General features: G+C 34.2%; 2 protein-coding genes and 5 non-coding genes across 9 annotated transcripts; 1 reads left to right on the forward strand and 6 right to left on the reverse strand.

Moving 5' to 3' along the window:
* The first annotated feature begins 4,199 nt into the window (after window positions 1-4,199).
* Window positions 4,200-11,595, forward strand: ogre (optic ganglion reduced). Its single transcript, XM_081986299.1, has 5 exons — window positions 4,200-4,827; window positions 9,650-9,757; window positions 9,811-9,966; window positions 10,298-10,514; window positions 10,565-11,595. Exons 1-5 carry the CDS (start codon window positions 4,579-4,581, stop codon window positions 10,918-10,920), a joined length of 1,086 nt encoding a protein of 361 aa, XP_081842425.1. The 5' UTR covers window positions 4,200-4,578; the 3' UTR covers window positions 10,921-11,595.
* A 500-nt stretch (window positions 11,596-12,095) lies between these two features.
* LOC145734342 (U5 spliceosomal RNA) lies at window positions 12,096-12,214 on the reverse strand. Its single transcript, XR_014179414.1, has one exon. It is a non-coding gene; the product is annotated as a U5 spliceosomal RNA (small nuclear RNA).
* Window positions 12,215-12,767: 553 nt separating this feature from the next.
* On the reverse strand, window positions 12,768-12,958 carry LOC145734338 (U2 spliceosomal RNA). The gene has a single exon (XR_014179410.1). It is a non-coding gene; the product is annotated as a U2 spliceosomal RNA (small nuclear RNA).
* Window positions 12,959-13,648: 690 nt separating this feature from the next.
* LOC145734340 (small nucleolar RNA U3) lies at window positions 13,649-13,863 on the reverse strand. The gene has a single exon (XR_014179412.1). It is a non-coding gene; the product is annotated as a small nucleolar RNA U3 (small nucleolar RNA).
* Window positions 13,864-14,537: 674 nt separating this feature from the next.
* Window positions 14,538-14,656, reverse strand: LOC145734341 (U5 spliceosomal RNA). Its single transcript, XR_014179413.1, has one exon. It is a non-coding gene; the product is annotated as a U5 spliceosomal RNA (small nuclear RNA).
* A 578-nt stretch (window positions 14,657-15,234) lies between these two features.
* On the reverse strand, window positions 15,235-15,425 carry LOC145734339 (U2 spliceosomal RNA). The gene has a single exon (XR_014179411.1). It is a non-coding gene; the product is annotated as a U2 spliceosomal RNA (small nuclear RNA).
* A 1,983-nt stretch (window positions 15,426-17,408) lies between these two features.
* LOC145734079 (uncharacterized) lies at window positions 17,409-22,709 on the reverse strand. Of its 3 annotated transcripts, XM_081987183.1 has the most exons (7): window positions 22,330-22,709; window positions 21,767-22,271; window positions 21,375-21,710; window positions 21,023-21,190; window positions 20,831-20,917; window positions 20,569-20,649; window positions 17,409-18,012 (listed from the first exon to the last, which is right to left on the reverse strand). In XM_081987183.1, the coding sequence occupies exons 2-7, from the start codon at window positions 22,260-22,262 to the stop codon at window positions 17,570-17,572; spliced, it is 1,611 nt and encodes a 536-aa protein (XP_081843309.1). In that variant the 5' UTR covers window positions 22,263-22,271; window positions 22,330-22,709; the 3' UTR covers window positions 17,409-17,569. The 3 variants fall into 3 exon arrangements, with proteins under 3 accessions (XP_081843309.1, XP_081843308.1, XP_081843307.1); XM_081987182.1 differs by having other exon boundaries at window positions 17,409-17,999; window positions 20,569-20,917; window positions 21,767-22,268; window positions 22,330-22,708; XM_081987181.1 differs by having other exon boundaries at window positions 17,409-17,999; window positions 20,569-20,917; window positions 22,330-22,708.
* Window positions 22,710-22,907: the final 198 nt, after the last annotated feature.

Below are 22,907 nucleotides of genomic sequence, written 5' to 3' on the forward strand. Positions count from 1 at the left end.
TTTTGGTGAATAATTTAGCAAGGCAGTCACGTGACCAGTGTCAAAATAACTGTCATAAATCTCAGAAACACGTTTTGTATCAATAGCTGCAAGAAAACTTTTCTAAACCCTGATTTTTGCAACTTTCGCCTATAAAATCACTTGGAGTAAGAAAATTAAGTTTTTGGAATCTTTATTAAATTTCCTATCTAATAGCCTGTAAAAACACTAGAAAATTTGGTAGTCAGGGAGAGGCGGTGTCAAAGTTTGAACTGTCAGAAACACAGTTTGAAAGGACAATCAAGGATAAAATGGCCGATAAAACCCACTTCAAGTAAGAAAATGACGTTTTTAAGGACGTTTTTGGAATCCTCATTAAATTTCCTATCCAATAGCCTGTAAAAACACTAGAAAATTTGGTACAGTCAGGGAAAAAATCCTGTCAAAGTTTGAATTGCCAGAAACACAGTTTAGAAGGACAGTCAGGGACAAAAATGCTTGTAAAACCCACTTCAAGTAAGAAAATGACGTTTTTAAGGACGTTTTTGGAATCCTCATTAAATTTCCTATCCAATAGCATGTATAACACTACAAAATTTGGTACAGTCAGGGAGAAAAGCGGTGTCAAACATTGAACTGCCAGAAACACAGTTTGAAAGGACAGTCAAGGATAAAATAGCCGATAAAACCCATTTCAAGTAAGAAAATGACGTTTTTAAGGACGTTTTTGGAATCCTCATTAAATTTCCTATCCAATAGCCTGTAAAAACACTAGAAAATTTGGTACAGTCAGGGAAAAAATCCTGTCAAAGTTTGAATTGCCAGAAACACAGTTTAGAAGGACAGTCAGGGACAAAAATGCTTGTAAAACCCACTTCAAGTAAGAAAATGACGTTTTTAAGGACGTTTTTGGAATCCTCATTAAATTTCCTATCCAATAGCATGTAAAAACACTAGAAAATTTGGTACAGTCAGGGAGAAAAGCGGTGTCAAAGTTTGAACTGTCAGAAACACAGTTTGAAAGGCCAGTCAAGGAAAAAATGGCCGATAAAACCCATTTCAAATAAGAAAATGACGTTTTTAAGGACGTTTTTGGAATTCTTATTAAATTTCCTATCCAATAGCATGTAAAAACACTAGAAAATTTGGTACAGTCAGGGAAAAAAATCCTGTCAAAGTTTGAATTGCCAGAAACACAGTTTAGAAGGACAGTCAGGGACAAAAATGCTTGTAAAACTCACTTAAAGTAAGAAAATGACGTTTTTAAAGACGTTTTTGGAATCCTCATTAAATTTCCTATCTAATAGCCTGTAAAAACACTGCAATATTTGGTACAGTCATGGAGAAAAGCGGTGTCAAAGTTTGAACTGACAGAAACCCAATTTGAAAGGACAGTCAGGGACAAAATTGCCTGTAAAACTCACTTGAAGTAAGATAATGACGTTTTTAAGCACATTTTTGGAATCCCCATTAAATTTCCTATCCAATAGTCTGTAGAAACAGGACGAAATTTTGTACAGTCAGGGAAAAAATCCTGTCAAAGTTTGAATTGCCAGAAACACAGTTTAGAAGGACAGTCAGGGACAAAAATGCTTGTAAAACCCACTTCAAGTAAGAAAATGACGTTTTTAAAGACGTTTTTGGAATCCTCATTAAATTTCCTATCTAATAGCCTGTAAAAAAACTACAAAATTTGGTACAGTCAGGGAGAAAAGCGGTGTCAAAGTTTGAACTGACACAAACACAATTTTTAAGGACAGTCAGGGACAAAATCGCCTGTAAAACTCATTTGGAGTAAGAAAATAACTGTTTTAAGTACATTTTTGGAATCCTCATTAAATTGCCTATCCAATAGCCTGTAAAAACACTGCAATATTTGGTACAGTCATGGAGAAAAGCGGTGTCAAAGTTTGAACTGACAGAAACCCAATTTGAAAGGACAGTCAGGGACAAAATTGCCTGTAAAACTCACTTGAAGTAAGATAATGACGTTTTTAAGCACATTTTTGGAATCCCCATTAAATTTCCTATCCAATAGTCTGTAGAAACAGGACGAAATTTTGTACAGTCAGGGAAAAAATCCTGTCAAAGTTTGAATTGCCAGAAACACAGTTTAGAAGGACAGTCAGGGACAAAAATGCTTGTAAAACCCACTTCAAGTAAGAAAATGACGTTTTTAAGGACGTTTTTGGAATCCTCATTAAATTTCCTATCCAATAGCATGTAAAAACACTAGAAAATTTGGTACAGTCAGGGAGAAAAGCGGTGTCAAAGTTTGAACTGTCAGAAACACAGTTTGAAAGGCCAGTCAAGGAAAAAATGGCCAATAAAACCCATTTCAAATAAGAAAATGACGTTTTTAAGGACGTTTTTGGAATTCTTATTAAATTTCCTATCCAACAGCATGTAAAAACACTAGAAAATTTGATACAGTCAGGGAGAGGCGGTGTCAAAGTTTGAACTGTCAGAAACACAGTTTGAGAGGACAGTCAAGGATAAAATGGCCGATAAAACCCACTTCAAGTAAGAAAATGACGTTTTTAAGGACGTTTTTGGAATCCTCATTAAATTTCCTATCCAATAGCCTGTAAAAACACTAGAAAATTTGGTACAGTAAGGGAAAAAAATCCTGTCAAAGTTTGAATTGCCAGAAACACAGTTTGGAAGGACAGTCAGGGACAAAAATGCTTGTAAAACTCACTTAAAGTAAGAAAATGACGTTTTTGGAATCCTCATTAAACTTCCTATCTAATAGCCTGTAAAAAAACTACAAAATTTGGTACAGTCAGGGAGAAAAGCGGTGTCAAAGTTTGAACTGACACAAACACAATTTTTAAGGACAGTCAGGGACAAAATTGCCTGTAAAACTCACTTGAAGTAAGATAATGACGTTTTTAAGCACATTTTTGGAATCCCCATTAAATTTACTATCCAATAGTCTGTAGAAACACTACAAAATTTTGTACAGTCAGGGAAAAAAAACCCTGTAAAAATTCGAACTGCCAGAAACACAGTTTGGAAGAACAGTCAGGGACAAAATTGCCTGTAAAACTCACTTGGGAGTAAGAAAATAACTGTTTTAAGCACGTTTTTGGAATCCTCATTAAATTTCCTATTCAATAGTCTGTAGAAACAGGACGAAATTTTGTACAGTCAGGGAAAAAAATCCTGTCAAAATTTGACCTGCCAAAAATACAGTATTTTGTAGTTTACCGAATTTTCATCAATAAAGCAAGTAAGTATTTACTTTCCCGGTAATTTATCCATCACTAATAATTAATTTGACAAAATTTTCACCAGAAACAGTGAGAGTTAAAATGCCAGAGTACCACCCTGTCCTACAACGGCCGTTTGACGTTCTACCCATAAACGTGGAAGAGCTTTGCTTAGGGACCAAACTCAAACAATCTTATCTCGTGTCATAAGTTGAGCTGAAACACATTTTTCAGGAAATGCTCTTAAATGGGTCTGCGAACAGTAAAACCGAGATTTAGACTTTTTTACACACGTGCATGATGTATAAAATGGTACCACAATCCGCCATAACCACGTGGCTGGTACTTGGGTTTGTTCACGAAAAATGCATTATTGAGCAATTACCTTCAAGGTTTTATTAATTGTTGCTTCAGTAGTTATCACCAATTTTAATAAAAAAATAATTATGGTTAACATGATTGTCTAAAAGCTGGAAAATAGGTGGGGGTTTTTTCAATGGCCTCATTCGTTTTCAAGCTTCATGGAGCGAGTTTTTGACGTCACGATGACGTAATTTAGCAAAGCATAATTTAACCAACTGTCAAATTACGTCATTGTGACGTCAAAAACGATCTGCTCGCTCCTCGGAGCTTGAAAACGAATGCGGCCACCGCCTACTATACTAGAAAGCCTAGAAGGTGCTTGTCAAAAATTCCAATATGGCGGGAATAGTGGTGACAGTTAGTATTGTGGAAATTGAGTTTTTTGAGGATTAGATGAATTTTTACGGTTAAAAATCAAAACTTGAGGTTATTTGCGTAAGTTATTTTTGTTTGCTGCCGTTCATAAGTTTTTCAAGCCACATTATAACAGCAATTCAGGAAAATGCCCAACCGTGTCAGTTTTTTACTTTACAAAAAACCGGATCTAACTCAACAGTGGTTGAACACTTTGAAGTGGAATATATCTGCATACGTTTGTGTAAGTGTAAGTGACATTTTAGGCTTTCTAGTATAGAGGGCGGTGATGCGGCCACTTTCTGGGGTGGACAAAAACAAAAAAAAAAGGGTGCCCATGTGGTGTTTTAAAAGAAAAGAGAACGCCAAGCACGAAGTGCAGCGTTTAAAACGCAGTTGGACGACTGCTTCTCTTTGCCGAAGTGGGGGAGCCACAAATCGAGGGGACCGCACTCAGTAGCAACTAAACTATACAGAGAGAATCAACAATCAGCCGTCAACAAAGAAAATATATCACCTTATTTGGGTCATTAACATGGTGAACGTGACGTTATCGAGCGAGTGAATAGTGAATTTTTGGTGACGATGAAATAGAAGCGCGTTTTGGCGCTACACTCTCTCGCATCGGCGCTCTTTACTCTTAAAAAGTGACAAGCTACACGACAACATGTATAAGCTACTAGGAGGACTTGCTAATTACTTGAAATATCAGGACATTATCACTGATTGTGTGGTATTTCGTATGCACAATTTGTTCACCACTGCGTTGTTGATGGCATGCAGTTTGATCATCACGGCCAACCAATTCGTGGGTAATCCCATACAATGTATCGTCGATGGTGTGCCGACCCATGTGGTCAACACGTACTGTTGGATTTCATCCACTTTTACCATGCCGGATGCTTTCAAAAGACAGGTAAACAAAACCCCTTTCATTTTGTAATTATTATTAAGTGTATACATCCTCCATTGTCTTCTATAACGGCAACATAGCTCGAAGGACCATGATGCCTTTCACATAGCCGGTATAACATGAAAGTTGTATATGTATTAACTTTTTATTGTTATTATTTTTCTGTAATCAAAAAATAGAATAACACATGTGGCAACAGTGATGCGCAACCAAAACAGATGATAAGACAATTATTATTGCTTCTGTATAATTGTGAATTTCCTTGAACTTGTTTCTGGTTAAAAGAAACTATTAATGATACTTGGTATTTTTTGACGTCAGTTTATTCAAATCACAATTCACCATAACATTGGCAACACCGGATGTGACTGAGTACAGAATTAGTCCATTATTTTCACAATCTGCTATAATGTTTTGCATATGATTATTTGTAAAGTATTTCTAAGATTTTATTTAGTTTGTCTTTGGATCAAAAAGTTTTTTTAGAGAAATTATTGACAGCATTGATTGAAAAGACAAACTATCTATGTTTACATTCTTTCCATTCATTGGTTAACAGATAGACCATATTGATTGACTGAATATCTATGATGATCTATACCATCCTGATTGAAGGGTTATCTAGTTTAGGTATCTATAGCAAATAATTCATCTAAGCAGAATGTCAAATGAGACATCCTGTATATTTTTAGGTCAAAATTTCTTAGAGATGCTACAATTTATTGCACCTATGAGTGTAGAAGTCAATTTAATAGTGAAGAAGCTTGAAATAACATTTTCAAGATTATGGTCAGTGGACAAACTGGCTTTTAGGCCTGATAAGTCAAAAACTTTGTAAAGATAGTCTTGAAACTCGATTTGAGGCATTGAAAACAGCCTTAAAACACTAAAAACAGTCTAGTTTATTAAGAAATACCCGAATTTTTAGCACTGAGGTGTCTAGAAGTCGATTTAATAGTGACAAAGCTTGGAATGCTATTTTAAGTCTATGAAGAATGTAAAAATTGTTTTTTAAGTTTGCTATGTCAATAACTTGGTGAAGATAGTCTTGAAACTCGATTTTCCAAGCCGAAAGCAGTTTTGAAGCACTAAAAATAGTCCAGAATTCGAAGGAAATGAAAAGCAAAGTAAAAAGCACGAAAAGTTCGTTTTCAAAACAATTTTCATGAATCTAATGTTAATGTCCTGCATCTAAGACTATTTTCAGGACTAATATATGGAAATTTGTCTTCAAATTATGAAAAATTACTTCAAATGCAAATTTTAAGCTTCTGATGTCATTTTTCATTAGTTTAGTCACATTTTGGGGTTCAAGTCAATTTTTAAGGTTTAAATGTATGAATTTGTAGTCACAAATTCTTGAAAAAGTAGTTTTTATGTCTACAAGTCAATTTTTAGTATTAAAGTCTCTCGATTTGCATGAAAACTGGTTACAAACACAATTTTTAAGCTTCTGAAATTTTTATCTTTTCTAATTCAATTTTCAAAACTAAAGTCTTTTAGTTTGTCTGGAAACTACGAAAACTGGCTACAATAATATTTTTTAAACTTCTTAAGTGAATTTTCCGTTTCCAAGACAATTTTTAAGTTGGGTTAGGTTAGTTTTGGGTCTTTGACCGTAATAACGTGTAATAAAGTGCTTGTTCCAAATTTGATCAATATTGCTCCAACGGTCTGACAGTTATGACAAAAAAAAAACGTTTTTTTAAACAGAAATTTGAAGGACTGTATTTTCCTTAGGAAGCACTTTTCAGGAAAATGTCAACTTATTTTTTAATTGGCTACGGATTAGTGAATTATTGACGTTTAAAACTGGACCACCCTGTATAATTCCAGCAGTTCAGTAAAACAGTGTGACCCTGTATTCTTGTACCAAAAAGAAACATCAACATGTGAACCTCATTAAACCGTTTAATACAAGCAGATGCTTCCTATAATTACTTAATAAAAATCAATAAACCACTGATCAAATGTTAGCAGAAAGAGCGACGATGGTTTAATAACAGTAATTTGATTATTATTATTGTAAAATCTGTTTCAACCAAAAGTCAGGCAACCAATTTGCTACATGTTCACTCACATCAAGGCTGTATGATGTAATAAATACGTCCTGCTTCTGTATTTCAAATGTTTATTGAATGAGAACTTTTCTCTCCTAAAGTGAAATGAAATTTGCTGACTAATTCATAGTGTGACATCAATTTCCATAGTAAACGTACAACCCGGTTATAATTTGCAGAAATAATTCCATTATTACCAAATTGTTACAGGGATATTCCCTAAGTGACTAAGATTAGTCTGATTTCCCACTCAACCTACCAGAAAATAAATTAATTCAATAAAGCTACCAATTTAAAACAGTCTTATATTAAATTAACTATACTAGGACAGCTAAAGTAATGGGTTAATTTAGAAGCATTGACCCCTTGTACCCCGTCACTCTTCAGGAATCACATTTCCAGACAAACCAGCAAACATCTTGTGTTACAGTCAAGATGGTGAACGTTATCACCATACAGATTGGCATAAATCCCATGCACTTAAAAGACATAAAGACGCTGAAATGTCACTTAAAAACTGCAACCGATACAGAATATTTGTTATTACTTCGTATTATAATGCTTAGACAAACACTGCAAATTGATAACTGTGAGATTGGTACTCCAGTCAGGTATCGTGTAACAATTAACAAACAATATTCGTATTGTAAGCGTATATTGTTGTAGGTTGTGATAACAACAGTTAAAAATAAAAATGATCGCCGTCAGGTCTGGAATTGATTATTTGTTTGTTTTACATATTTTTTACTAAAAGGTGAGTGTTTCTGAAAATTGTCTAGAAAGGGAATCACTCTTTAGTTTGCAAATCACTCTTTGATTTTTGTTGAAGAAGCTTCATTTCCATAAAATACATTATCTGTGGATAACTGAATTACATTTAGAATATGGTTCATTTCATCTCACATGTTTTGCATGCAATAAATGCTTTTTTTTTTCGAAATCTGTATAATTTATCGGTCCGTTTATTACTGCAACCAACAATACACCAGGTTCACATCTGCTCGTGGAAGATGTGGCAACATAGCGCATAGTCCCAACTGACAGTCGGCTAAACATTTTGAGGTTAGGAATTTTAAAAAGTTGAAAAACACCAAAAACGACAAACAGAAGAAATAAAAACTTAATTTAGGGTAGTTTAAGTTTATTAATTAGTGTTGTTATTGCGAGACCTTCGTAGAATTTAAGATTTTTCTTCACCAAACTGGAAAACTTGCAACATTCGGTGGTAAACAAAGGCGGAAAGTTCCAATCAAACTTTGGCTTGGGAACAACAACCACATTCAATTTAAATTATCTGGAAAAAACATCACAGATAGGTGCATTCAAACGAGTCATTAACAGCCCAATACCAACGTTTCAAGAATTATTCCATAAAATTTGCAAGAAAGGAAAGGCATGTATCCTGTGGACTATTAAATCCTAAAGCAGTGTTTTAACTTACAACAGAATTGCTGGTGTTTTAAGAACTTGCTTCTTGGTTTTGTGATATAGATTGCTTATTTATTTCCTTTTGTAAATTTACCCAGCATTAAATACATATCAATTTGGTTTTGTTGTGTGATTTAACATGTTTTTTCAATTTTAGTTCAATTTATTGTAAGAGCAGGTAGGTTAAAGAAATTAAGTACTTTTTAAAGATTTTATTTGTATATTTTATAATGTGTAAATAATACAATTAAAGTAGTAATTTAACCTACTATCTGATGGAAAAGTATTTAACAGTAGCACCATCTGTTTCTAGCCTTATAGTCAGAGAACTACGGCAAAATTTATAAGGGCTAATTCTGCAAAATAATGGCATTTGATCAAACTTGTGTATTAAGTAACTTGTATCTTTCTAATATTACCTGAAACTTATTAGAAATTTGTTTTTTCAGCACTCTGCATATGGATTTTGACAACACCATTATAACCATAGCTTCACACCTTTTGTTCAGTCTTTTAGAGCAATTGATAGTGGGACTTTTTAAATTTGGACCCTTTCAAAGCATGATAAGCAAACTCCAGATTAGGCAAATAAAAGTACCTGAAACATAAGCTATTTAGTATTAGCAGCTTATTAATTAACCTCTACCAGAGTCCTTTTTATAATATTAGGTAAATCACCTTGTCAGCTTCTGCTGACAAGACCTTTACTCTATATCCATGTTTCTTCGAGAACCACTGGCTTGAATAAACTTGGTTTTTGTAGTGTTCTAGTAAAAACTCTTCTTGGGAGTAAGTAAATATATAGGCTGTTTCATTGTGCCAGTGTTTTCTATTAGAAAAGGCATCCTTTTCTGTTCCACAAACTCTAGTTCCTTCAGAATGTTTCACTGGGCCCCTTAATAGTTGTAAAGTGTATTAAGAAGGTGGCATTTTCAAAACTGACTACCGAAACACACACACATTATCTAGTCTCACACGTAGTATCGCAGTTAAAAACAAGTTAAAGGAAAATACTCCTTAAAATATTGTAAAATTTACATCAAAAATAAAAAATGTCTTTTTGTTTACTTTTCGTCAACAATGGCGGCCGATTTTCCCAGCCTTGTCGTCCTGATTCATTGCCGACTTGACGTCAAAATTCTATCGCGCTCGGAACGCATGTAATAGACAAGAAAGGCAAATGATGACGTAACCGCCACGGGAAAATAAATGGACCATACTTCTCTCTGAATAGCAATTAACGATTTCTGAATTACAGTTGTCTATTCTGAATTACTCTTGACATTATCTGAACTTAACTATTCAAAATTACACTTGACTCTTTGTTTTCCTTTAAGGTTGGTAAAGAAGTAGCCCATCCAGGTCTAGCAAACGACTTCAGTGACACAGATGCTCAAAAATTCTACACTTACTACCAATGGGTGTGTTTTGTCCTGTTTTTTCAGGTAAGTAGATTAAAACGAGTGGAAACTCGAGCTTGATCATCGTTTTTCTGTAGGCAATCGCATGTTACACTCCAAAAGTTATATGGGACTCTTTCGAAAGCGGCTTAATGAGAATGCTGGTGATGGGTTTGAACATTGGAGTGTGTCCTGACAAGGAGAAAAACGCCAAAAAGGAAGTGATCTTAGATTATCTGATGAAACACGTCAAGGTAGGCGATTTCAAGTTAAAAAGCGCAATTGTTATTTCCCGTCTTGGTAACAATCGAAAAGAAATACCAACCTCGAAGAATAAAAAACCGATATCGGTTTAATCAGCAGTCACGTCCAGACTACATTTTATCGTATAAAATCTGCAATACAAGTTCTTCGTAACGTGATTCTGCAAGAGAAATTTAGGTTATTGCACTTTCTAAAAAAACTTGACTGGTTCTTGTCCAATCGGTGCAAAAAGTTGTATTTCGTAATGAACGGTTTGGCAAGTCACTACGTGACAAAACGATAGGTTTTTACCACTCAAATTACTTTTGGTTTGTTTTTCAGAGACATAACCTTTACGCTCTAAGATATTGGGGATGTGAGTGCCTATGTCTGATTAACATCATAGTACAAATGTACTGCATGAACAAGTTTTTCGACGGTGAATTCCTCAACTATGGACTGAGAGTCATGAATTACTCTGAACAAGCTCAAGAAGACCGGGTGGACCCAATGGTGTACGTTTTCCCCAGGGTCACTAAGTGTATCTTCCACAAATACGGTAATAACGTAACAATAAACCTGTTCAATCAACTAAATTTCGTTACACAGGTCCTTCTGGAAGCATCCAGAAACACGACAGCATCTGCATTCTACCTCTAAACATTGTCAATGAAAAAACGTACATTTTCATCTGGTTCTGGTTTATGATCTTAGTGAGCATGCTGACCGTTTTGGTCATATACAGGATAGTAATAATTGCAGTGCCGAAAATCAGACCAAAAATCCTCCACGCCAAACATCGTAGCATTCCAATCGAGGCTTGCGAGGCGCTGTGTAGAAAAGTGGATATGGGAGACTGGTGGATTTTATTAATGTTGGGTACAAACATGGATCCGATCATTTACAGGGAAATTATTGGGGAATTGGCGAAGAAAATTGAACCGACTAGAAGCCACCAATACTGATTTTGGTTGGCTTTAAAAATTGTTTTGGTTTACGTTACAGTAGACTAGTAGATTTGAAGGTTCATTGTGATTTTAGTTCATCGTTTATTAGCATAAACAATTTGCGGTTTTGCAATTGTAATTACGATAATTAGCATGACACTGATTTGCCCAATTCGACGTTACGAGGAAAGAATAGCAAAGCACCAGCACAGTAAAAACAGCTCGTAAATATTGTTATGTTTAACAGTAATCATGATTAATTCGATAATTTGCACTAATTAATTTAATATGTCTACAACCGGTTAATTACAGAGTACTTGACACAATGTTGATAAAAAAATTAATTGTAAGATGATATTTCAATCAGACACTCCGACTAAACTGTTTGTTGATATAAGTTTGTGGTAAATTAGTAATGTATAGATTTAAGCCAATTATAGCATATCCCACATTCCTTCTACACAAGTTGATTACAATGTACAATAAAATGTGAGTCTCAAATGTAATACAATCTTCCATTTACAATAATGTGTCCAAAATATTTTGGTCGTTGCCAAGATTCAAGGTGTTCTACTGACTGTAAATTTGTGATCGTTTCGCCAGAAAGTTTTGCCTTTTAATATCTATTTTTGTATTTTAAGAGTTTAGAGTTATATTTTGACTATTTATTACAATAAACGTATTTTAGAAGAACGGAAATAGTTATTGAATTGCACCGTTTCCACAATGTAATTTGAATTTTGCAAACACTGTTTAGTTACTGTCTACACTTTTCATGTTTCAGTGGTGTAGTGGTTTATGGCTGTATTTAACGATTAATGTAAACTACAGAAAAGACAGTGGACAAATAATTTTTAATTATATAATTCGGGACATTCTTTACAACTAAATAATGTGAGTCTATTTCTCTCTGTTTAATACAAATAAAGAAGAATAGAATATACTGAGAGGAATTGGTTGCCTATGATAAAATCGTGCATTAAAGTAAAACAATTGAAATATCATGCATTAATGGGACATTCGTTATCGTCCATTAAAAAAGGCTGTTAATACAGGGTCGACGGAAATAATAATTAGATATTTTGTTTAACTGAGTTTTAAATAGGTATTCTGCTATTCAGCTAATTCAACATGTTTTGCAAAAGTATGATGATTGATCTGCAATCTGCAATTTTTCTTTCAATTCATTAAAGCGCCCAGCCGAAGCCGGGCATGGAAAAAATTCATCAAGACCCATTTATATTGACCCTCTCCACGGAAATCTTTAGTAAAAGGCGAAAGATTTATTCGCTTTGAAGAGAGTCCAGGGTAACGATCCAAACGTAAAATCCTGCTCCTCTTTCTACTTCCACTATCTACAAAAGTGTGATTTTAAGAGCAGAGCCATCTATTTTTGTACAGTGAAGTTAACCCAGTCTGTGTCATGACACATTGGTGACAGATTGATATCTCTACATTTCTTTTATTCCGATATCTACAACATTAGATTTAGAACATGTTGGATCAACGTCAAAATACGTCTCACTCATATCGAATACTCGTATATTCCTTCAATATTGCTGATCTAATGATCTTTAGGATATCAGAATATTTTGTAATATCCTTAGCCATGTCTCTGAGATGCATTATAATTTTATAGTGAGGCTTGGAATATGATCAATAACTGTTTTTGTGATCTGTCACTGATTGTGATAGATCTCAGATAAGTGTCACAGAAAACCTGGATAGTGTGATAACTGATCTGTTACGAAATTCGTGAAGACTGAATAAGAATACCAAGTTTGATGGATTTTGAGTACACTAGCAGAGTAAGAATGAAGACTTTACTCACTAAATAATTTTCTAGAAGTTTTACTTTGAATTAATTAAAATGGGCCGATCCCGGCGGTACTGCAATACCGGGCCAACCCGCGACAGAGGTGGAGCAAGCCCCTAACCTCCGTCAATTTCCAAAAATCAGTTTAATATACTGGTCCCGCATGCGGGACGTATCAGATATTAAGCTGATAAGAACAGATACTACACTTTGATCTTAGCCAAAAGGCCGAGAAGCGATACAGATTTCAATTTTAAATTTCAAGCCAATAAAATGATATCAAGAGAAAGAGTTATAAAAGCATGGTGGCTCCCCCTGGCGGTAATAAAATGCGTTAAGCTATGATCTGACATAAGATTCTCTTGACGATATGGCGTTTAAAATTTTACCTGTTAGTCATAAGATAATAATTTCGATTAAAGTTCTTCATTTAGAAATAAGTGAGATTGCTGTGAGGAAATCGGTTTTTATTTGATTTTTTTTCTCTAGATTGTATTTGTTGCACTCTTCTAATAAAAGTTTTTACTAATCTCTATCTTAATACCTTAGCTCCTCTATACTTCTGTACTATCTGCTCCTTAAGAACGTAAAAATTATAAAGAGAACTGTGCAAAATATACATTTTATGTAATAAACCTTCATTTCACTGTATTTTGAGAAGTAAACCTTACCATACTGGCTGAAATTTGGTTGATTTGAAGAGACTGGCATACCTGACATAAGTTACTTTTAATCCTTATCTCTACTACGTGTCTAAAAGGCAAAAATTGCATGCCCAATGAAGATAACCTTACTGTCATAAAACACACCTGACTGGAAAATAATAAATACTCTAGCCATAAAACTAAAACAGGTAATCCCTGGATTCTGTCACGTATCAAAGATAAGCAACAATACAGCAAACATTTCTATTAAATTCACTAAAATGCAACCACTCAGACTGCCTCGTTTCCATCCCCAATCGCAAAAAAGCGATGGTTGAACGATCATCGGCGCCCACTGATCCACCATGAAGGTGGTTCAGAGACATATCTCACGCTCAAGAAACGAGACTTCGTCTCATCCTCATGGTTGCGATAACTCTACTTGTGAGTAGAGAGTATGCGAAGATATACTACAGAAATGATCCTGTGAAGTATGATCTTAATAAACGTTCTGCAAAAAATGCTTTATGAACTACCTTTGTCCGTCTACAAGGAAGAGCTTTTGTAGGTGGCTCGATCTGTTGTTCACAATTAGAACGTAAATACACGTTTTCAACGTTCACCAACTTGTGGATATTTAAGTTCAAAATAAGTAGCCTTACTTTGAATGTAAATTTGTAAGTAACGTGATAATTATGACTTTAAAAATGTTCAATCTTTACTTTTATTTAGTATTTTATATTTCCTTATATTTATGTGAGTAATCTGACCAGACCTGATATAATACCAAGTATACTTATATGCAAATAATAGCTTCTAGATAATTTATTAAAGCACCATAGTAGTTTAAGCTCAAATATTACAACATTAACCATTTATTCAAAATATAGCAAAAATAGATAAATGTGAACTTTGATTAGCTAGTCACAATAAGTCTCAAAGATTTACTAATAATTTTCTTTCGAGTTATTTAATCCGGGACAGCGCGTACGCACTTTAAACTACCAAGTAAATCAATGAAAACTTCTCTCCCTATTCTACGAGTCCTATAGAGAAACAGGTTTACCTGAAAATCGTTGAACACGTGTGATGTAAAGTAAAAGTATTATGGCCCTTTATAAAACGTTCAGATCACGTTTTGTTAAGACTGCAATTTTTCTTTTAATTCGTTAAAGCGCCCAGCCGAAACCGGGCATGGAAAAAATTCAATAAGACCCATTTATATTGACCCTCTCCACGGAAATCTTTAGTAAAAGGCGAAAGATTTATTCGCTTTGAAGAGAGTCCAGGGTAACGATTCAAACGTAAAATCCTGCTCCTCTCTCTACTTCCACTATCTAGAAAAGTGTGATATTAAGAGCAGAGCCATCTATTTTTGTAAAGTGAAGTTAACTGAGTCATGACACATTGGTGACTGAGATGATTAATTTATCTACATTTATTTTACTACAATATTTCCAAAAATAGATTTAGAACATGTTCTAGGTTGTGATTGTAACATCAATCAGATGAAAAAGTCAAAATGGCTCTCACTGATATCCATCCAATGTATTCCCTCAACATTCTTTGTGGTCTTGATTACTGACTGATCTGATGTAATACCTTTAAGACGATTCTGCTTATTTTACAATAAAAGACTTATAACTCAAAATAAAGGGTACGATAATATTTTGTTATTACTTTCTGTTTTTGCTTAATTGCGTAAATACAGTTTTATTACGGTCCTGTAGAAACTGCGTAAGAAAACCTGGATAGTGTGAATACTGTTAATAAATAAGAATATCAAGTTGGATTGATTTTGAGTACACTAGTAGAAGGAACTCTTTACTCACTAAATAATCGACTACAAATAGAAATTTTACTTTGGATTAGTTGAAATGGGCCGATCCCGGCGGTACTGCAATACCGGGCCAACCCGCGACAGAGGTGGAGCAAGCCCCTAACCTCCGTCAATTTCCAAAAATCAGTTTAATATACTGGTCCCGCATGCGGGACGTATCAGATATTAAGCTGATAAGAACAGATACTACACTTTGATCTTAGCCAAAAGGCCGAGAAGCGATACAGATTTAAATTTTAAATTTCAAGCCATTAAAATAATTGTATAAAAAAGGGTTAAAAATGCACGGTAGCTCCCACTGGCGGTAGCAAAATCTACTACGTTCTACAATATGATCATGCCTTGGACGTCTTGGTGAATCTTTTAGAAGTATTACTAAAACTATAATTTTACATAAAATATCATCTTCTAATACTTGATAAAACTTATTAAATTCCTATATGGAGGTTACTGTATTTTGAACCTCTAACAACCTGTACATCCTGTATTACGTCAAACTCATATCATTTTTGAGTTTTTTTTTTTTAATAAAAAGATTCAAAAATATCCACAATAAGATCAATCACCCAAGATATTTATTACATTTCCTACAGATTTCAGCCCTTTTCAGAAGAACGTGATTACATTAGTGACAGATTTTTAAATTTCATTATGGAACCAACTTTGAATAACCCTAAAACAATATACAGGGCGTCCCTGAAAGGTCTTTACAACGCTCTTCCTGCAGTTAGCTGGGGTCAAAATAAAGCGATTTAGCCATATTTGTCCAAAAATTGATAATTTATATTATTTTGGAGACTGTTTTAAACTAAGATTAACGTACATTTAAGTAGTTCATGTAGTCATACATGACTAAAGTATACCTTTTCTAAGCAGAAATAACAGCATCTCGGACAACCCCCTGATACCTAATTTCATAATTTTAAATGGTTGGGTATAAAAATTACGTATAAAATTTGATTTTTAAAATTTCAACTTTCCCACCCTGTAATTATCTACTTTTGGATTAAGGCAAATATGGCTAAATCGACCTCAGCTAACTGCGGCAGAACGTTGTAAAGACTTTTCAGGGGCACCCGGTATATCCAAAAACAAAACTTAAAAATTTGAAAATATTTACTTTATGTTTATTCCACTTGACCAATTCAAAAGCCAAATCTGGGACAAGAATTAAAAAGCACCTAAATTCACTTAATAAAATATCTAATCTTTTTTTCTGAAAATCTATTGACTATTGTTTATTTCCACAGTAAAAATTTCAACCTCTCATGTTTGTAAGTGATTCTTTTTGACCAAACTTTTTTTAGACACCCTGTACACTGCTTCTAAATGTGTAAAAGGTTATTATAGTTTGCATGTTTTTACGATTTTGTAAAAAAGGTTCTTAAAAACATAGCCACAACAGAAAATTAGCTATTGCCATATTTGTATAAATTGAAAATTAACAAATTGTACTATTCTCTACAGAAAACTGTGTAGATACTAGGTACCTATAAGTGTGTCTTTTTAGGAAGGATGTTCTTATTGTCAATTGTTAAACTGAACATCACTTATTGATACAATTAAACTGGCGTGACATAATGTAAATGTACCAACACAGAAAATCGTATTATAAAAGTAACCCAACAACAACGTTGAGGAAATTGCAGCGTTGTCTGCAGTTAATCAAATCAACGTAGTTAATCGGCTGATAGGCCATGTTTAAACACATTGCAAGACTTGAATGGAAACCAAACTTAACTTACGCAAATCCAGTCACTTAAATGGCACATACACATATTTTCTTTCACAATAACCGTATAGCATCACCTGTAATATTGAACTAAACTAGAAACGCGTTAAGAAAGTTGTTCTTTGACTGATTTCAGAACTGTTATCAAACTCAACCCATCTTGCAGATAAACACGCAATAAAAGGGCAACAGGTGTCCCTATTTGGGAAATCCCAGTTTCACCCAATCGCTATCAGTCACGTTCATCGTTTGACGCCAAATACTAATGGGCAAGGGGTGATTCTCCCATTTAGAACTATTTATAAAACAAATTGATAATGATGCAATAATTATAGCTGAAGATTTTAATAATTTTTACCTTGTATCTTAAAGCCATTACCGCCATAAACCAATTTTTTAAAACCCTTTTTGTTCATTAAATTCAGAACGTTAAATAACAAAAAAACTCACTGGGTGTACATAAAAGACATAACATTAATAAGATTTTTTAATTAACCGTCAAGTTAATCACTGCTCACGCTAGTTACAAAATTATTATAAAATAAGATATTCAAATTAACATTATTTAAATAAAACAAAAACAGAACAAATAACTAAACGTAACATAAAATTAACAGTCTTCTGAAATTGGCAGTCTAATTTTTTAGCACAAGATTTTGGGAAGTCCTTCTGCGCCAATGGATATCACTGGAAACGACCGCACTATTGTTAACAATAACACTGGCATTTCCAATTTTACTGTCGCTATTGTTATTATCACTTGACACTGTGCTGGTTTTAAACGAGTTCGTATAGCAAGCCGGAACTTTAAACTTGATATTTTTAATCATGCCGTGTTTCCCGCTCTGGAATGACGTTTCGTAATGCAGCACGCTGGAATATGTTAAATCTTGATGCGAGGATGAAATCAACGGCAGAGGAGCAGGTGTAGATAGAACAGGAACGACTTTTTGTGATATTGGTCCTTCTCCGATTTTGCTGTGGTTCGAATAAAATCTGCTTGAATCTGGTAAGTCTAGAGGGATATTCGTCGTAAGCTGAGAAGATGGTAAGTTCGTGCGCCCTCTGAAAAACACCCCTTTTTAACATCGAGGTATTTTACTCTCGACTTTTTCGCTGGAGTAGGTGGCAAAGCTGTTAGTTACTGTTAGAACTGATCACATTGTATGTACACAACACCAACAACCACAATACAGTACTAAAACAATTAACAAAAAAAAATGAAACTGCGACTTTAGTGTCACTTATTATTAGTATATGGTGTAAAATAATCCACAAACACACGTGCTTAACCACTCTCGCTACTATATGCAACATATTGTATTTTCCGCAAAAAAAAATAATCACCCAATCAATATACATATAAATAATAGAGCACAAGTACTAAAGTCCCATACAATGCAGTGTAGTATGTATTATACTAGAAATAGTAAAAGTGACTTTTGACTGTTGTGTCACATCCCTTATTTCATTTCATTAGACAAAGATCGAATAAAATGGCTGTTTTCAGTTACTGATGTCACATTTTAAAGAGGGTTTCAGATGCTTTAATTCGAAATCATCTAACCTACAAAGTCCAGTTCCAGAAACCTTTAAATGCTGGCTGCTAGGCCTCTACAAGTGCCCCAAAACTTCCAAGAATTGTTTTAAATTGTCAGATGCCTCTAGATCAATTTTGGAAGTGACGGAGCTCTCTAAATAATACTGCAAACCTTCTAGAAACTGCCAGAGGCTAGTAAAAGTGTCTTCAATTGTTTTAAATCGTCAAAAGATTCTAGATTATTTAAGAAATCGTCAGTGGCCTCTAAATGGAGCGGAAGCGTTTCAATGACGTTATAAAAACACGTGACTACATTTATAGTTATATCAAAAGACAACATTTGTAAAGATTTCCTACCAAAACAGTTTTTTTTTTTGTGAATCAAAAGGGTCAAATTCTTGACATTTGGTGAATTGTAATTCGTTATAAGTATTACTCTTTATGAAAGCTTGAAATCTGCTCTTTGAAATCTTTTGTTTTCTACGACATTTTGACGTAACTTGTCAAATAAGAGAGAAAATCTGAAAAAAAATGCAATTTTTAGAGTTTTTTTTTAATAATCGCGAAACTGAGTAAACGTTCTCAAAAGAGTGAAATTCTTGACATTTGGTGAATTATAACTTATTTTTGTCGGAATTTACAATCCTGTTTAATCAATGTTTTCCTCAGAAATTAGTAACAAATAAAGGCAGAAATAAGTGCAAAACATTATACAAATCGGATGAATTAAATGAGTGCAAGAAAAAACTAGATTTGCTACTTCAGCTGTCAAGACATGATATAAGATTTAAACCTCAGTATATCACTGTAAAAAAGGAATATGAAAGGATGCTTTCCAGATCAGTTGAAAATTGCTCAAGTTAAACCAATTTATAAGAAAGGTGATAAAAATGAAATAGGAAATTACAGATCAATAAGCATCCTTCCAGCCTTTTCAAAGCTTTTGAATTGGTTTTATACACACAGCTAACAGTTTTTTTTATAATGTGCGACCTCTTCAGTGGTCATCAACATGGCTACATTGCCGGAAGATCAGTACAAACAGCAATTTTCCAGTTTACAAGTCATATCCTTGAACACATAGAAAACCATAAACTAGGAATAGGCATATTTTTAGACTTATCTAAGGCTTATGATTGTGTAGATAAAGAACTATTGTTAAAAAAATTAGAACTCTATGGAGTTAGAAGTAAGGCCCTAAGATTGTTTGATTCTTACTTATCTCATAGGAAACAACAGGTTAAAGTATTTAGGGACAGCAAGCCATACACATCAAATATAAAAGAAAATCAACATGGAATAGCCCAGGGCAGTATTCTGGGGCCACTACTCTTTGTAATTTACATGAACGATCTGAATTCTATAGCAAAAGAAAATGAAAAAATCGTCAACTTTGCAGATGACACAAATTTACTTGTAGGCCAAGAGGAAATCAGCACTTTAATTCAGTCTGGAAAAGATCTGTTTATTAGGACCTCTGAGTGGTTTAAAAAAATAAATTAGCTTTAAATAAAGAAAAAACAAGTGTGATTATTTTTTCAACAAAACAAGGTACATTTGAGAAACCTAATGAAATACACCTGACATAAGCCTCTACAAGTGTTCTACACTTTCTAAGAATTGTTTAATAATTAGTTAACAATAATTAGTTGGTCATATACTATATAATTTATTGTAGTGTTATAAAAACTATAAACATTTTGACAATCAATCAATTTCAGCACCGACATACGTTTTTTGCTGGTGATTGTGAGACAACAGTCAAAAGTCGCTGAGCAAAATATACCACAAATTCTCACTTTGCTAGTAGTAGTCAAAAGTTGAATTTGGTTTTAGTTTTTAATTGTAAAAAGTGATTTAAAAATTCCACTTTATTTGCAAAGATGTTAGATTATTATGATTAACAAAATAGAAATAATATAATAAAAAGTACCTATACCTTTAATGGAAAATGCCCACTTTTGCTCATCCCCCAAAAAAAAATCAAATAAAATAAATACCGGGTTAAATGAGTTCGTAAATCCAAAACATGCAAATCCAAAAACACAACAATATCCAACAATCAAGCGATGATTTAAAAAAAACTTGACTTACCCCGTAATATTGTAATTGCTCTTGAAAGCTGGCGTCTTAAACGCGAGCTTGATGGGGGCGTTGATGACGGAGCCAGTCGGCCTAGAATCAGTAGATATAGTTGGTGGTGGTTGCACCGGAACCGCCGTCGGATCGGCTCTACATTTCGTTAGAGCCGGCGAAGCGGTTATCACGTTTACCGCGTTCGGATTATCAATCACTACCGATTTTTTCGGCAGATCTGAAACGGGCAGCGGGTTTCGTATTATCTCGCCCTTCTTACCTGGGTGCGTGTTTTTCATGTGGCGCCCTAACATGTCTTTACGTCGGAAAGTCGTCATGCAAATGCTGCACGTAAATTGTTTCACTTCTGCCAAATAGAAAAACCCAAATTACTTCAAAAGACAAAAATAGATACCACAATGAACACATTATTACAACTATTACAATTTTAGTTTAAATGCGAATTTATTACCTGAATGAATTAGATCATGCCTTTGAAGATCCTTATGGTTGACAAAACTCTTTTGGCAAACTTGACAAACATGTGGCCTGATGTTTAGATGGGATTTGCGATGTACAGACAATGCCGACTTTAATTTAAATCGTCTGCCGCACTGATCGCACATATGCACTTTTTCATCTAAAAAATGTACAGAAATGATGTGTAGAAGATCAGATTTATGCTTATGCATGACATCAACCCATTGCAAGTGACAGCAATGTGATAAGTAACATTAAACAAGTCTCTTAACTGAATCATCTGTCAGATTGAGTCACATTTAAAGATCAAACAACTTTTCCTTTTTATTACAAAAATAACTTACCAGAATGAGAGACTAGGTGTTTCTTCAAATTGGATGAATTACTGAACCTGGCTGTACAAATTGTGCACCCATACGGCTTTTCACTTTTATGAATAAGACTATGCACTCTTAAAGAGTCTTTAACCTTGAAAGACTTCCCACAATGTGTACATGTGAAACACTTTTTGGCAGAATGCAAAGCTGTGTGTCTCATCAGCTTGCTCCTTTCAGAAAATACTTTTGAACAAGTGTTGCACTTGTATGGTTTTATACCATCATGTCTCCACATGTGGGTTTGTAGCTGCATTTTGAGTATAAAATCTTTGCCACATTTTTCACATTTGAATGGTTTTTTGTCTGAAATGGAAAATTGGTCTTTCACTTGCGTCATTAAATATATTAATAAAACCCACCTCCATTGCAATAGGTATGATACTTAATATGCCCTTTAGTGGTAAATGACTTCTTGCATAAAGTACAGAAATAACAAACAGGATCTGTTTTTGTTACTATATGGGCTGGAATCAGTATAACTTTCTTAGAAGTAGAATTTTTCTCTTCTGCTGTAGCATTCTCATTTTCAACAGACCCATTTGGTAATAATTCTGTCAACTGAGCAGCATCATCACACACACTGTCTGACACATCTGAATGAATTTCATTCAATGTCTCACTCTGGTTTCGTCCATTGCAAATTACAGCAGTATGATTATCTGTCGTTTCTTGAACAGGTAACCCATTACTTCCTTGCAAGTTATTGGATGACTTCAGGCACTGTTTGCAAAATTCAGTGTCAGTAAGAAGGCATGCACGGCACTTTACATGTCCACAATTATCTTGGACTAGCCTGTTTGAAGGACTCAATGTTGCCTTATGGCACTGTGGACAAATCACTTCTTTGCTTTGCATATTGCTCTGCTAAAATAGGTTGACAATGTAGCAAAACTAGTAAACTCATAAACTGGATGGCGCTCACCTGTTGGTGTTGTAGATATTTCCTACCTAATATCCATACAAAAGTTACATCTTCCAAGCTGGTTAGCAAATTTACTATTCACCAGCAAACTGTATTATTAACAATGTTATTGACTGTAGGGACTGTTTTGGGATTTTCACAGAACTCAACAGAAACACTGAACTAGCTGTCCATTATAAACAAACATTTCCTCAACATCTTTATAAGTTGAATAGAATCAGTACAAGTACAACAGTAAGGACAATTATTTCGAAAACAATAACAAATCCACTCAATTTAATTTTTGAGGTAAAAAAGTCCTTTTGCAAATTCCAATATCCAAAAATTACATAGAATATAGAATAATTGACGGACCTGAGAAAATGGCAACAAACTGACACTGACAGTGAAATTGACGTAAATCGTTAATGACACATATCAAGAATCTTTTTGACGCACTTGGAGTGCCGGTCACGTGGCATTGTTAATATTTACTAATTAAAGCTAACGTGACCAACTATCAAATAACGTCATGATGCAAATCACCTAACATCTGACCTCCTTATCCTATTATCTATCAAAGCTGTCTGACACCTGAT

Source organism: Ips typographus, linkage group LG9 (genome assembly GCF_016097725.1).
Source record: "Ips typographus isolate SLU linkage group LG9, UJ_Ityp_2.0, whole genome shotgun sequence".
Taxonomy (NCBI): Eukaryota; Metazoa; Arthropoda; class Insecta; order Coleoptera; family Curculionidae; genus Ips; species Ips typographus.

Coding starts and splice junctions, on each gene's coding strand:
- ogre (XM_081986299.1), top strand. CDS start 4,579: ATGTATAAGCTACTAGGAGGACTTGCTAATTACTTGAAATATCAGGAC. Junction 9,758..9,810: donor GTTTTGTCCTGTTTTTTCAG/GTAAGTAGATTA, acceptor GTTTTTCTGTAG/GCAATCGCATGTTACACTCC. Junction 9,967..10,297: donor ATCTGATGAAACACGTCAAG/GTAGGCGATTTC, acceptor TTTGTTTTTCAG/AGACATAACCTTTACGCTCT.
- LOC145734079 (XM_081987182.1), bottom strand. CDS start 22,262: ATGCAAAGCAAAGAAGTGATTTGTCCACAGTGCCATAAGGCAACATTG. Junction 21,711..21,766: donor TCATACCTATTGCAATGGAG/GTGGGTTTTATT, acceptor TTTCCATTTCAG/ACAAAAAACCATTCAAATGT. Junction 18,000..20,568: donor AGCAATTACAATATTACGGG/GTAAGTCAAGTT, acceptor GGTGTTTTTCAG/AGGGCGCACGAACTTACCAT.